The sequence below is a fragment of the Equus caballus genome, chromosome 4 (genome assembly GCF_041296265.1).
Source record: "Equus caballus isolate H_3958 breed thoroughbred chromosome 4, TB-T2T, whole genome shotgun sequence".
NCBI lineage: Eukaryota > Metazoa > Chordata > Mammalia > Perissodactyla > Equidae > Equus > Equus caballus.
In genome coordinates, this window is record NC_091687.1 from 90088553 (window position 1) to 90103355 (window position 14803).

The window sequence follows — 14803 nt, forward strand, 5'->3', positions numbered from 1 at the left end:
TCGTTTTTCTTTATTTTGAGAGTTTTGAGGAGTACTGGTCATATTTTTTTGTTGAATGTTCCTCAATTTGAGTTTGTCTGATATTTATTACAGTTAGACTGGGGCTTTTATAGTATGGACTCATGGATATTTATTTTATACTTTGGGTTATAATCTAATATTACATTATTTATTTTGTTTAAATTATTTCAGCTTTGGCCATTCAGTTTTTTCATGTTGGCTCCTCTGTCCCTTTGACATGCTGCTATTCTTCTGTGGTTTTTTTGAGTACTACAAGATGCTCCAGTCTTATCTTCTGAATTCCCTGCCCCAACCCTAGAATCAGCTACTTCCCCAAGAATCCCTGTTTCCTTTTGTTGGACTGTGGTATGTAGAAACCAAGATCTGGGTTCTGGGTGTGCTCATTTCTACTGGAGTGTCACTGCTTTTAGTCCGTTAGTGAACACAGCTAGGAATACTATGTGTGTGTGTGAATGCACACACACATCTCTATAATTACTTCTGAATCCATTTATCTATGTCTATATTAAGTTAAATATCAGTTCACACTGATGGCTCTGACTCTAGTCCAGTACCACTGGGTTCATTCTAACCTCCTTCCCCTTGATTTCCTGTAAGTTTCCACTCCAAATTGAGAAGCTTGGCTTCCACCATTTACCATCCATTTACTTATGGTTCAACCCCAGTATACATGTAAATTGTTTCAGAATTAACCCATATCCCTATGAAAAACAGCTTTACCAAATAAAGTACAGGGTTTATGTATGGTTTCGTTTGTCTTTACCTTTAGAGTTTCCAGTGAAAGCATCATCTTCCAAAGTTACTTATATCTGTTCCTTTTTTCACCCACAGTTCTGCTTTTGGTGCTGAATTTAAAAAACTTTCTTGATCCAAAGCTTGATTTTATATATATATATATATATAAAAATTATTATTATTAATGATAATATAATTATATATGAATGTATATATGTAATGTTATATAAAATACATATATATGTGATATATAACAATATAATATAATTGGATGTATTATATACATATGTTATTTTATTTTATTATTAGGTATTTTATAGCTTTGTTTTTACCTTAAATTCCTAAATACATTTATAATTCATTTTGTCACTTGGTGTGAAGTAGAACTATATTTTTCTTGCTTTTCTCAATTGTTTGAAATGCTACCTTTATCATATTTTAAAATCTTCTATGTACTAGATATTTCCTGTGTTTCTTATTCTGTTTCATTTTCTCTTGTTCAAGTTCCAGATATTATATAACTTTATAGTTTCAACATCTGCTAGATTATTCCTTTTTGTTTATTCATGTTCATATATTCATTAAATTAATTGTTATAATTTCCTCTTCTTTATTTCAGGAACATTTTAGTGGATAAACCAAATGACCAATCTTCAAGGTGGTCTTCAGAGAGCAACTATCCTCCCCAGGTGAGATTGTGTATAGCGCCTGATACCATTTAGAAGTCAAAATTTAAATAGGCACTTAATTGATACTGCTTATCTGGAATCCGTTAATAGTTTATTCAGTCTTTGAAATTGTGAGGTAAATTTTCATTTCTTGTTCTTTTTTGGTTCAAATTTTGGAAGATTTTTTATTTCATAGGCAAATGCAGTGTCGAATTTGATGAAACGTAGACTTCTTACTTGTCTACCAGAACATTTAAAATCTACTTTATATTTTCTCTGGATTACTAATGATGCAAAAGTAAATGTTTTGACACCTTTCGAGGAAAATGTTAACTAAAAAGAACTGGTTACGGTGCTGTTACTGTTCTAAGCAGTAACTTATCTGAGTACTGATCTGAGCAGAGTTTGTGACTTCTGCACTTCAAGTCATTCTGTAAATGTTTAAGGAAATGTTTGTAAATTGAACTTTGACTCAGTGACTCAATGACTGCCTTTTAGGGAAAATAAACTTAATATATTTTGTTATTTTACTAAAGTAATATATTTAGATGATGTCAGGACCAGTAGCTAAAATCTTTTCTTGACAAGTTGTGTCTCAGGTCATCTGAATTAAAAAATCATTTTTTCAGTTATACACTTTCAGCATTAACGCTTATCCTTCATAAAATGAATGCTCTGATAGGTAAAGCAGGTGGGTAAAGAAAGTTTTATTTTTTATTCTAGTGTGATTCTTGGAAACCTAGTCTCTGTACTTATTTTTACTTTTATATTGGTTTTTTACTGTTTGCATACCTTTTTGGATCACCTGGTGTGTAAATGTTTCATTGCAAAATATACATCCAAAGAGTATATATTCACCACTTACGTATACAGTAGTTGCCCCTAATCCACGGTTTTGCTTTCCATGGTTTCAGTTACCCATGGTCAACTGCAGTCCAGAAATATTATATGGAAAAATTCTAGAAGTAAATAACCCGTAAGTTTTAAATTGTACACCATTTTGAGTAGCATGATGAAATCTCACACCATCCTGCCAAGGACATGAATTATCCCTTTGTCCAGCATATCTACACTGTGTATCCTACTGCCCCTTAGTTATTTAGTAGCCCTCTTGGTTTTCACATTGATTGACTGTCACAGTATCACAGTGCTTGTGTTCAAGTAACCCTCATTTCACTTAATAACGGCCCTAAAGTGCAAGAATGGTGATGCTGGCAATTCGGATATGCCAAAGAGAAGCTGTAAAGTGCTTCCTGTAAGTGAAAAGGTGAAAGTTTTAGACGTAATAAGGAAAGAAAAAAATCATATGCTGTGGTGACTAAGATCTGTGGTAAGAACAAATCTTCTATCTGTGAAATTGTGAAGAAGGAAAAAGAAATTTGTGCTTAGTTTGCTCTTGCACCTTGAATATGTATGTATAGGAAAAAAACACAGTATATTTAGGGTTTGGTACTCTCTGTGGTTTCAGGCATCCACTGGGGGGGTCTTGGAACTTATCCCCTTGTGGATAAGGGGGTACTACTGTACAATATAAAAAATAATAAAACAAATACCTGTTTCCTCATCAATCATCTTTAGAAATGGAAAACAATCTCAACCTTTTGAAGCCTCCTGTGGTCCCCATCTTACGTCTGATCCTCTATCTTCACCCCAGTAACTATTATTTCATATTTTGTTAAGCATTTTCTCACAGTATTATGTATGTATATATTTATAAATATCCTGTGATTTAAGTTTTGTCTGGCTTTGACTTTATATAAATATAATACTGATTGAATCACTCATTATAAATCTTCTATGACTTTCTTTTTTTTTTTTTGCTTAACATGGTATTTATTAATGTGGCTCAGTATAATTGTAGTTTAATTTTCACTGCTGTTTAGTATTTCAATGTATGAGTATGCCAAAATGGATTTATCCATTTTACAGTTGATAGGCTTTTGTATTTTTTTGCTATTATGAACAGGGTGCTATGAACATTCTTGTATCTTGTATCCTGATACACATGTATAAGAGTTTCTTCAGGGTATATACCTTGGAATAGAATTACTGGATCATAAGCTATATGTATGTTCAACTTATATCTGGTATTGCAAACTGTTTTACAAAATGACTGTAGACTTTATTGTCTCACTGGCAGTATATGAAAGTTGCTGTGCATTTTATTCTCCTCATCACCTCTGTGGTTGATCTTTAGATTTTGCCAGTCTGGTGGATCTTTCACTGTAACTCACAGAGTTAGTTAGGTTCCAGTGAGGGTCTGGTCACAACATTTTTGTTAACCAGTCAGTAAATAACCTTGTTTTGTGTGTGTTTCTGTTTAAAGACAACTTATTTTATATGTATTGTTTATTCATTAGCATTGAACTCATAGCCAATAGCACTATGAGTCATGCCTGAACAAAGATTAGCTAACACCTCTGTTTTCTCCATAAGGCACATGGCCTTCTTGCATTTAGAAACACTAAACAGCACTTCAGCACTATACTTGGGGACCATTTTAGACAGCAAAATCACCAGCAGAAAGCACAGAAATATAAAAAATGTGGCACCACATAGACCATGAAAAGGATAACTTATTTATAATATAAGAGGTAAAACAAGAAGGCATGGTGTCCCTTGTTTGACCTCAGCTGAGAGAGTGTGCATCAGGCAACTCAAACTTTTTGCTGCTCTGTACGTGTCTGGGAATGACTGCAAGTATTGATTTTGGTGTCACAAGTAAGTTTTAGTAAATAGGTGAATTTGCAAATACGGAATCCATGAATAATGAGGAGTGACTGTACCGTAACTAACAATTCGTTTACCATGTCTTGCACAGGTCTGAGAATCAGAAAGAAAGGACAAGAAGACTCTGAAAAATCAAAATCATTGTGATGAAATTTTAGATCCCAAGGGCCTTTCCTAGAATCTACTTTGGATATAATGTTATTCTATTTGGTTAATTATTTCTTCTAATTATTTCTTCAGGTTTTAGCAACTGGAAGCAGCTTTGTGCATGGCAGGGCATAGCTGTAAAAGATAGGCACAGTAACAGCAAGCTGACAACTGACAAAGTGTCATGAGGGAGAAGACAGAAAAATCTAAGTAACAAATAGAAAAACAAAAGTATGACATTTAGGGGGTTTTTAGTATTTCAATACCCTCTAGGATAGTGTCGTCTAATAAACTTTCTTTAGTGATGAAAATATTCTGTAATCTGCACTGTATGATACGGTGACTGCTAGCCACAGCTGACTATTGAACACTTGAAATGACGCTAGTGTAAATGAGGAATGCAATTGTTAATTTTATTTAATTTTAATTAAGTTAGATTAAATAGCCTCAGGTGGCTAGTGGCTATGTATTAGACTCCGCAGATCTAAGGTGTCACTGGTTGTTAGGATACTGTTTGATGCTCACAGTGCTTGCCTCTGTCAGTAAGAAATTTTAATTATGTTTAGTATATGCAGTTTAAGCAGATAAGGAAGGTAATGGTACAGTTTATCTAGAGAGGAGTGGAAATCAAACTTGAAGCCTCACAGCTACTGCTTGCCTTTCCCAGAATGAGGAAGGACTATAAGTGTATGCATGGGTGCTAGGATGTATATAGCATGTTTTGAGACTGGCACCCCAGAGTGAATGAACCCTAAACACTTCTCTTTAAAGCTCATGTTGGGTTATGAGTAGGGTAGGTAGAAATACAAGTATTTTTCTTTTAATATATGTCTGTTATTTTTTCAAATGACTACTAAATTGTCAGGACATACTTGGACCTAACTACTTAATAAATGGTACTGTTAATATTTCTTTTGGCCTTGAATACTGTATTAGTCATCTATTGCTATGTAACAAATTACCCCAAAACTTAGAGGGTAAAAACAACAAGCATTTATTATTTCACACTGTTACTGAGGGTTAAGAATCTGAGAGTGCCTCAGCTGGGTGGTTCTGGCTCAGGAAATAAAAGGAATATCTATCTACAGGGGAATGCTAGAATATATTTTTCATAGAATATTGTCAGCCATTTAAATAAAATGAACTTGTTTCATACCAGTTGACTTGGAGGGATTTCCACTGTAAAATGAGAAAAGATGCAGAGTAGCATCTACAATAAGATCCTACTATTGTTACCTGAATAATGACTCTCCCTCCCTCACCAATATGTATGTATGTGCATATGTATATTTGTATTTGACGCACTGAGCCCAGATAAAGGTTCGAAAGGATATACATCTGGTTGTTGGCATTGGTTATTTAAGAGAAGAAGAGATGCAGGAGGAAAAAGAGAAAACAATTATTTTTAAAAGTTATTCACATTAGAAAACAACATGTATGATATTCTGCTCACATAAAATATGTGTCTATGTGAGTGTGTGCATAGAGAGTTAAACTGAATTATCATCAAAATGGTGGTGGTGGTTATATCAGGATGATGAAATTCAGGTGATTTTTAAGTTCTACATTTTTAATCTCTTTTTTGATTTTCATTTTCAATTAGTATTTATAATATGTATAAACAGAAAAAACTTAAAGCCATTTTCATTGTGGTAGGGAGCAGATATTTTGATACCTAATGAGAAAACATTGCTGTTAATTCTGGATCATCTGTACTGGTAGGGAGTAAAAGTAGCATGAATGAAAACCCCATAAATACTCTAAGATAAGAATTTCACTGTTATTCTTCCTCAAATATGTTTTATAGGAGTTATTAATAACTGCCATGGACAATTATCCACGTCTTTCAAGGTGACTGGCAAATACGCTAGGGTTTGTTAAAATGTACAGGCGTGACAAATGTCTTGATTATTGCTTTAAGAAAGATTAGATCATAACTTTTCTACAATTATAAGCTCCTTCCGAGACAATTTAAGTAGAAGTATGGCATTAGGTAATATTCTTTGCTTTCTGGGTCCAGAGAGGGCAAAGTTGTTTAACAAACAGCAAGCATTCTGCTTTTGTATAATCTAAGCAGGTCAAAGAAACTTTAGTGATTATTTAATATAATTGGTGTGTATGCATGGGGGTGTGTTTTAGCTTTTGTAATACACTCAAGTTGTTCTCTCTCTGATGAACCATGGCAAGAATATCAAAGGAATAAGAGTTACTTGCCAAGTGGGGAAGGAAATAGAAAATATATGCAGTTTGGGCCAGCCCTGGTGGCCTAGTGGTTAAGTTTGATGCACTCTGCTTTGATGGCCCACGTTCAGTTCCTGGGCACTGTCCTACGCCACTCATCTGTCAGTGACCATGCTGTGGTGGTGGCTCACATACAAAAAGAGGAAGATTGGCAGCAATGTTAGCTCAGGGCAAATCTTCCTCAGCAAAAAAAAGAGAGAGAGAAAATATATGGATTTCAATGTAATTTCTATCTGTGAAACCAGGATACCAGTAAACTTATGAAGTTTCCTTATTGTATTTTGTCCAAGTTTGTGAAAAGAGCATTGTATAATACATTTTTAATTAATATAATTTACATATAGTGAAATGCATGGACCTTAAGTGTACAGTATCCATTTTGAAAAATGCGTACACCAATATAATTCACACCCTTATCAAGATTATAAAATGTTTCCATCACCTCAGAAAGATCCTTTCTCTCCCTCACTAGTGAATCCTTAACTCTCACCCTCCATCCAGAGGCTTTAGATTTCTTTTGCCATAGATTAGTTTTGTCAATTCTAAAATATAATATAAATGGAGTCATATAGTGTGTGTGTGTATATATATACTGTTTTGTATATGGCTTGTTATGCTCAGAGTGTTTTTGCTGTTTATCCATGTTGTTGCATGCATCAATATTTCATTTCTTTTCATTACAGAATACCATTCTGTTCTGTGGATATACCACACTTTGTTTATCCATTCTCCTGTTTATGGACATTGGCATTGTTTCAGTTTTTGGTGATTATGAGTAAAGCTTATATAAACATTCTTTTATAAGATTTTTAAAATAATACATATTTTCGATTATTTTGGGTAACTATCTAGAAGTAGAATTGCTGCATTAGAAGGTAGAAATATATTACTTTATTTGAAATTATCAGACTGCTAGTTGCTTCACAGCCTCACCAACATTTGGTATTGACACCCATTTTAATTTTAGTGATTATTGTTGGTGTGAAGTGGTTTAAATTTATAATTCCCTGATGACTGATGATATTAAGTACTTTTTTCCATTTGCTTATTGGCTGTTCATTTATCTTTTTTGTGAATTCTTTGACTCATTAAAAAAAAATAGGGTTGTTTGCTTTTTTATTACTAAGTTGTAGTTGTTTATATATATTCTGGATTCTTTGTTAGTTATGTATAGAAAATATTTACTCGCAGTCTGTGACTTGTTTATTCATTTTCTTAACACTAACTTCTGTTATTTTTTAAACAGCTATTAAGATGTAATTGACATACAATAAACTTAACATTTTTAGTGTGCAATTTGATACTTTTTTTTTAAAGTATGCTTTTTTGGTGAGAGTTGTCAATCATCCTCTTTTTTTTTCCTCTCAAAGCCCCAGTACATAGTTGTATATCCTAGTTGTAGGTCATTCTAGTTCTTCTGTGTGGAATGCCACCACAGCATGGCCTGATGAGCGGTATGTAGGTCCGCGCCACGGATCTGAACTTGTGAACCCCCGGGCCGCTGAAGTGGAGCACGCGAACTTAACCTCTTGGCCATGGGGCCATCCTCTGATAAGTTTTGACATATGTGTTCACCCTTGAAAATACCACCGCACTTAAAATACTAAACATCTGGGGGCTGGCCCTGTGGCCGAGTGGTTAAGTTCGCGCACTCCGCTGCAGGCGGCCCAGTGTTTCGTTGGTTCGAATCCTGGGTGCGGACATGGCACTGCTCATCAAACCACGCTGAGGCAGCGTCCCACATGCCACAACTAGAAGGACCCACAATGAAGAATATACAACTATGTATTGGGGGGCTTTGGGGAGAAAAAGGAAAAAAATAAAATCTTTAAAAAAAAAAAAATACTAAACATCTGTTATCCCAAAAGTTTCCTATGTCTCCTTTTAATCCCTCCCACCTGCCTCCATCCTTCATCTCTAGGCAACCACTGTTCTTTCACTATAGATTCATTTGCATTTTCTAGGAATTTATATAAATGAATATATAAATTTATATAAATGAAGAAATACAATATGCATTTTTTTGCCTGACTTATTTCACCCAAAGTGATTATTTTATTTTTTCTTATTTGAGTTCATAATAGTTTACATCGTTGTGAAATTTCAGTTGTACATTATTTCTTGTCTGTTGCTACATAAGTGCTCCCCTTCAGCCCCTGTGCCCACCTTCCACCCCTCTTCCTCTGGTAACCACTGAACTGTTTCCTTTGTCCATGTGTTTGTTCATATTCCACGTATGAGTGAAATCATCTGGTGTTTCTCTTTCTCACTCCAGCTTATTTCGCTTAGCATAATTCCCTCCAGGTCCATTCATGTTGGTGTAAATGGGATGATTTTGTCTTTTTTTATGGCTGAGTAGTATTCCATTGTATATATATATACCACATCTTCTTTATCCAGTCATCAGTTGATGGGCACTTGGATTGTTTCCATGTCCTGGCTATTGTGAATAGTGCTGCAATGAACACAACAGGGGTACATTTGTTACTTTGGATTGTTGATTTCAAGTTGTTTGGGTAGATACCAAGTAGTGGGATAGCTGGAGGACTCTCCGTACTGTTTTCCATAGTGGCTGCACCAGTTTGCATTCCCACCAGCAGTATATGAGATTCCCTTTTCTCTACACCCTCTCCAACATTTGTTATTTTTAGTCTTAGTGGTTATAGCCATTTTAACAAGCGTAGGGTGGTATCTTAGTCTAGTTTTCTTTTTTCCTTCTCCCCCAATCCCCTGGTACATAGTTGTATATTCTGGTTGTGAGTGCCTCTGGTTGTGCTATGTGGGATGCCATCTCAGCATGGCCTAGTGAGCGGTGCCATGTCCACGCCCAGGATCCAAACTGGCGAAACCCTGGGCTACCGGAGCATGGGAACTTAATCACTCGACTATGGGGCCGGCCCCTTAGTCTAGTTTTAATTTGCATTTCCCTGGTGATTAGTGATGTTGAACAGCTTTTCATGTGTTTATTGGCCACCTGTATATCCTTCTTTGAAAAATGTCTGTTCATATCCTCTGCCCATTTTTTTATCTGGCTGTTTTTTTTTTTTTATTGTTCTGTGAGTTCCTTATATATTATGGAGATTAACCCCTTGTCAGGCATATGATTTACAAATATTTTTTCCCAGTTGGTGGGTTGGCTTGTTGTTTTGATCCTAGTTTCTTTTGCGTTGCAGAAGCTCTTTAGTCTGATGAACTCCCTCTTGTTTATTTTTTCTTTTGTTTCCCTTGTCTGAGAAGACATGATATTTGAAAAGATCCTTTATAAGTTCGATGTTAAAGAGTGTACTACCTATATTATCTTCCAGGAGTTTTATGGTTGCAGGACTTATCTTCAAGTCATTGATCCAATTTGAGTTTATTTTTGTGTGTGGTGTGAGATAATGGTCTACTTTCATTCTTTTGTATGTGGCTGTCCAGTTTTCCCAACACCATTTATTGAAGAGACTATCTTTTCTCCATCGTATGTTCTTGGCACCTTTGTTGAAGATTAGCTGTCTGTAGATGTGCAGTGTTATTTCTGGGCTTTCAGTTCTGTTCCATTGATCTATATGTCTGTTTTTGTACAAGTACCATGCTGCTTTGATCACTATGACTTTGTAGTACATTTTGAAGTTAGAGATTGTGATGCTTCCAGCTTTGTTCTTTTTTCTCAGGATTGCTTTAGCAATTCAGTGTCTTTGGTTGCCCCATATGAATTTTAGGATTCTTTGTTCTATTTCCGTGAAGAATGTCATTGGGATTCTGATTGGGATTGCACTGAATCTGTAGATTGCTTTGGGTAGTATGGACATTTTAACTATATTTATTCTTCCAATCCACGTGCATGGAATGTCTTTCCATCTCTTTATGTCATCATCTATTTCTTTCAATAATGTCTTATGGTTTTCATTGTTTAAGTCCTTCGCCTCCTTAGTTAAATTTATTCCTAGGTACTTTATTCTTTTTGTTACGATTGTAAATGGAATTGTATTCTTGAGTTCTCTTTCTGTAAGTTCATTATTAGAGTACAGAAATCCAACTGATTTTTGTAAGTTGACTTTGTACCCTGCAACTTTACTGTAGTTGTTAATTATTTCTCATAGTTTTCTGATGGGTTCTGTAGGGTTTTCTATATATAAGATCATGTTATCTGCAAACAGTGAGAGTTTCACTTCTTCACTCTCTATTTGGATTCCTTTTATTCCTTTCTCTTGCCTAATTGCTCTGGCCAAAACCTCCACTATTATCTTGAACAAGAGTGGTGATAGTGGGCATCCTTGTCTTGTTTCTGCTCTCAGAGGGATGGCGTTCAGTTTTTCCCCATTGAGTGTGATGTTGGCTGTGGGTTTGTTGTATATGGCCTTTATTATGTTGAGGTAATTTCCTTCTATACCCATTTTGTTAAGAGTTTTTATCATAAATGGATGTTGGATCTTGTCTGATGCTTTCTCTGTGTCTATTGAGATGATCACGTGGTTTTTATTCCTCATTTTGTTAATATAGTGTATCACATTGATCGATTTGTGAATGTTGAACCATCCCTATGTCCCTGGTATGAATCCCGCTTGATCGTGATGTATGATCTTTTTGATGTATTGCTGTATTCCGGTTGCCAATATTTTGTTGAGGATTTTTGCATCTATGTTCATCAGCGATATTGGCCTGTAGTTTTACTGTTTTGTGTTGTCCTTGTCAGGCTTTAGTATCAGAGTGATGTTGGCCTCATAGAATGTGTTAGGAAGCGTTCCGTCTTCCCTAATCTTTTGGAATAGCTTGAGAAGGATAGGTATTAAATCCTTTCTGAAAGTTTGGTAGAATTCCCCAGGGGAGCCATCTGGTCCTGGGCTTTTAGTCTTTGGGATGCTTTTGATTACTGTTTCAATCTCTTTCCTTGTGATTGGTCTGTTCAGATTCTCTATTTCTTCTTGATTCAGCTTTGGGAGGTTATAAGAGTCTAAGAATTCCAAAGTGATTATTTTGACGTTCATCCATGTTGTAGTTTGCATCAAAACTTCATCCATTTTTGTTGCCTAGCTGAATTCTCTTGTATGGACATAACCGTTTGTTTATCCACTTACCTGTTGAGGGACATTGGATTGTTTTCCAGTTGTTGGCAATTACAATTAAAGAGACATTGAAAATTAATGTGCAAGTCTTTCTGGTTTTGATTTGCATTTTAAAAATGATTAGTGATGTTGACTCGCTTTTCATATGCTTGTTTACCTCTCTAAATGTTCTTTGGTGGAGTGTCTATTCAACAGGTTTGTCCATTTAAAAATTTGTTTTCTCATTATTGAATTTTGAGAGTCTTTATATGTTTATAAGTTTTTTTAATCAGATGTATGATTTGCAAGTATTTTCTCCCCTTCTGTGACTCCCCCTAGCCCCATCTTTCCTTCTGTCCTAATATTAGGAGGAGTCTTCAATAAGTATGATGTTGGCTATGGATATTTCATAGCTCTCCTGTATCAGTTTGAGAGCATTTCCTTCTAGTTGTAGTTTTCTGAGAGTTTCTAGTCCCGAAGAGTATTGAATTTTTTTGTTGTTATTGCTCCACACCTTAAAACCCTTTTATGTTTCTCTGCTCCTCCTATAATAGAGTCCAAATTTCTTAATATGGTCATACATTGCAACTCCTTCCAGCAAGAGGTACAGTCTATTCTTCTACCCTTTGAATCTTAGCTGGCCTTATGACTTGCGTTAACCAGTAGAAGATTCTATGGAAGTATTATTGCAACTTCTAATCAAGGCCTCAAGAGGCCTTGTAGCCTCTGCTCCCTCTATCTTGGAACTCTGAGACCACTGTGCTCTGCAGAAAGCCCATCTAGCCTCCTTGAGAATAAAAGCCTAAATGGAGAGGCCCAATGATTTCAACTAAGTCTAGCTTCCCCACCCACCACCCCAAATAAGTATAGCCCCCCAGCCAACCTACCAGCTGAAACAGCTACAGTGAGTCCAGGAGATACCATTGAAAGAATTGTCCATTGAACCCACAGAATCTTGAGAAGTCATAAATCACTGTTGTTTTAAGACACTGGGATGATTTATTACACAGTCTGAGACATACAGAGATATATGATCTGGACTCTTCTAGTCTCATTTTCATGCTGCCTATTTCTTTACCATCTGGACTTTACTAGTCTCATTTTCATGCTGCCTGTTTCTTTACCAGTCCTTCCCATCAGAGTAAGTGATGTTCCCAATTACCCTGTTATTTGAGTTAGAAACTAGGTCATCATCCTTGATACCTTTCTCTCCCCTCCCTACATCCACCTATCACTAAATCCCATCCATTCTTTCCCCAAATTTTATGTCAAAACTGTCTGATTCTCTCCATCTCCATACCATCCTAATCTAAGTCTCCTTCATCTCATCTCTTGCCTGAATTATTCTAACAGCATTCTAACTAGTCTGCCAGTTTCTCTAATCCATTCTCTACAAAGCAGACTGTATGTGTGTGTGTGTTAAGCAGATTTTGGTTTTCATTGTGCTTAATAGATCCCATCACATTTATAATTCACACTCCATAATGGCATAGAATACCCTGCATGATCTGGTGACTGCCTGTCTCTTAAGTCTCAACAAATACCGTTCCCCCCGTTACTAGGCTTCAACCATGCTGGCCTTTTAACAGTTCCTAGAACTCGTTTTCTCCTAAGCTTTTTTGCCCGACTAGTTCTGTGTAGTAGGTTGAAAAGTGTCCCCCCTGAAAAAGATAAGTAGACACTCAGAATGTGACCTTATTTGAAATAAAGGTCTTAGCAGATGTAATTAAGTTAAGAATCTTAAGGTGAGATCATCCTTGATTAGCCTGGGCCCTAAATCCAATGAAAGTGTCTTTGTTAGACACAGAAAGACAGAGGACACAGAGAGACACACGGAAGAAGGTCATATGAAGATGGAGGTAAAGAGTAGAATTATGCTGCCACAAGCCAACGAACACTGGCAGATGCTGGCAGAGACAAAGAAGAATCCTCTCCTAGAGCCCTTGGAGGGAACATAGTCCTGCTGACACCTTGATTTTGGACTTCTGGCCTCTGGAACTGTAAGAGAATAAATTTGTCTTGTTGTAAGCCATCAAGTTTTTGGGAATATGTTATGGCAGCCTGAGGAAGCTAATGTACTCTGTCTCATCTTTTAAGACTCAGCTCCTTGGAGACACTTTTACTCGGAGATCCATCTAAAGCTCTAAAGGAAGTCCTACTACTACTAGCTCCCCCATCATGTTTTCCTTCTTTATATCTTCCTTATTCCTATAAATTGTAATTATTTAAATGATTAAAAATGATATTTAAAATTATATTCTCACATTGAAAAAATCTCTCTAGGCTAAAATTGTGAAGAAGTTTTGAACATTGTTTTTTTTTTTTCATTCCTCTAATTCTGTGGCTAAATTAAGAACCATTGGAATAGTTCTTTGATCTTCTATGCGTGCCTTCCCTTGGTAAAGAGATTGGTTCATTATGTTTTATTTTAAAATTAATATATTAATACCCACATATCCAAAGTTTAAAGGTTGATATGTAGTTTCCAAAATAGTTTTTCTAAAATGTTCATTCTTAATGAGTTTTATTTATTTCTTTATAGTTTCTATTACTAAATCTATAGCAGTTATTTCTCCAAATTAAAAATAAAGGGAAACCTATTTAACTATGGGAAAACAGTGTTTAATAGTAACACTGCTCAGCATCAATGCTCAAGAGTTGGAAAAATGGAAATTATAAAACTTATCAATAAAGTCATAAACATTAAACATTTTAAACATTAAAATTTTTGCCTAAGATGTATTTCTATCAGACCGTTAGATTAGAGATTTTACATTTTACTTATGTAACTTTTTAATAATAAAAATCCTATTTGGTTACTGATAAAATTAATGTGTATATACACAGATACTTTCTGTTGGATTTAGAGGTGTGTATGGGGTGATGGATGGTGTACAACAGATTATATGAAGACCTGTTTTTACTAGTTATAACACTGTACCTAAATAACCACTTGTCAGGGAAAGTTGACATCTAAACTGAGACCTTAAAGGATTACTAAAGAAAGAAAGGAGGAGAAGGGGTTGGGAGGGAGTGTGAGTTTATGAGAAAGATAAAGATGTGAATACTCCCTTGCCTAGCTGTATAGTTTGTTCTCTAATATACAGTTGTATTCTTAAGAAATTTTGAATTACCAAAAATCATATTACCACAGCTATTAATTTGATATGGATAAAAAGCATTAATGGTTTAAGAATAGCAATCTCAATTTTCTTGTGGCAATTTCTATAATAAAGA

The 14803-nt window shown here is 35.4% G+C and overlaps 1 protein-coding gene across 24 annotated transcripts in view; it reads left to right on the forward strand.

Annotated features, from left to right (window-relative positions):
- The window catches only part of MKLN1 (muskelin 1), a 312981-nt gene that overhangs the window by 187611 nt on the left and 110567 nt on the right, over positions 1 to 14803 (forward strand). For 21 of the 24 annotated variants that reach the window (XM_070265077.1, XM_070265074.1, XM_070265090.1 and 18 more), the window contains one exon: positions 1376 to 1445. In XM_070265077.1, the coding sequence (XP_070121178.1) occupies positions 1376 to 1445 (70 nt within the window). Of the gene's footprint in view, positions 1 to 1375; positions 1446 to 13367; positions 13567 to 14803 lie in introns of all 24 variants that reach the window. The other 3 variants (XM_070265079.1, XM_070265087.1, XM_070265085.1) reach the window with 1 other exon arrangement.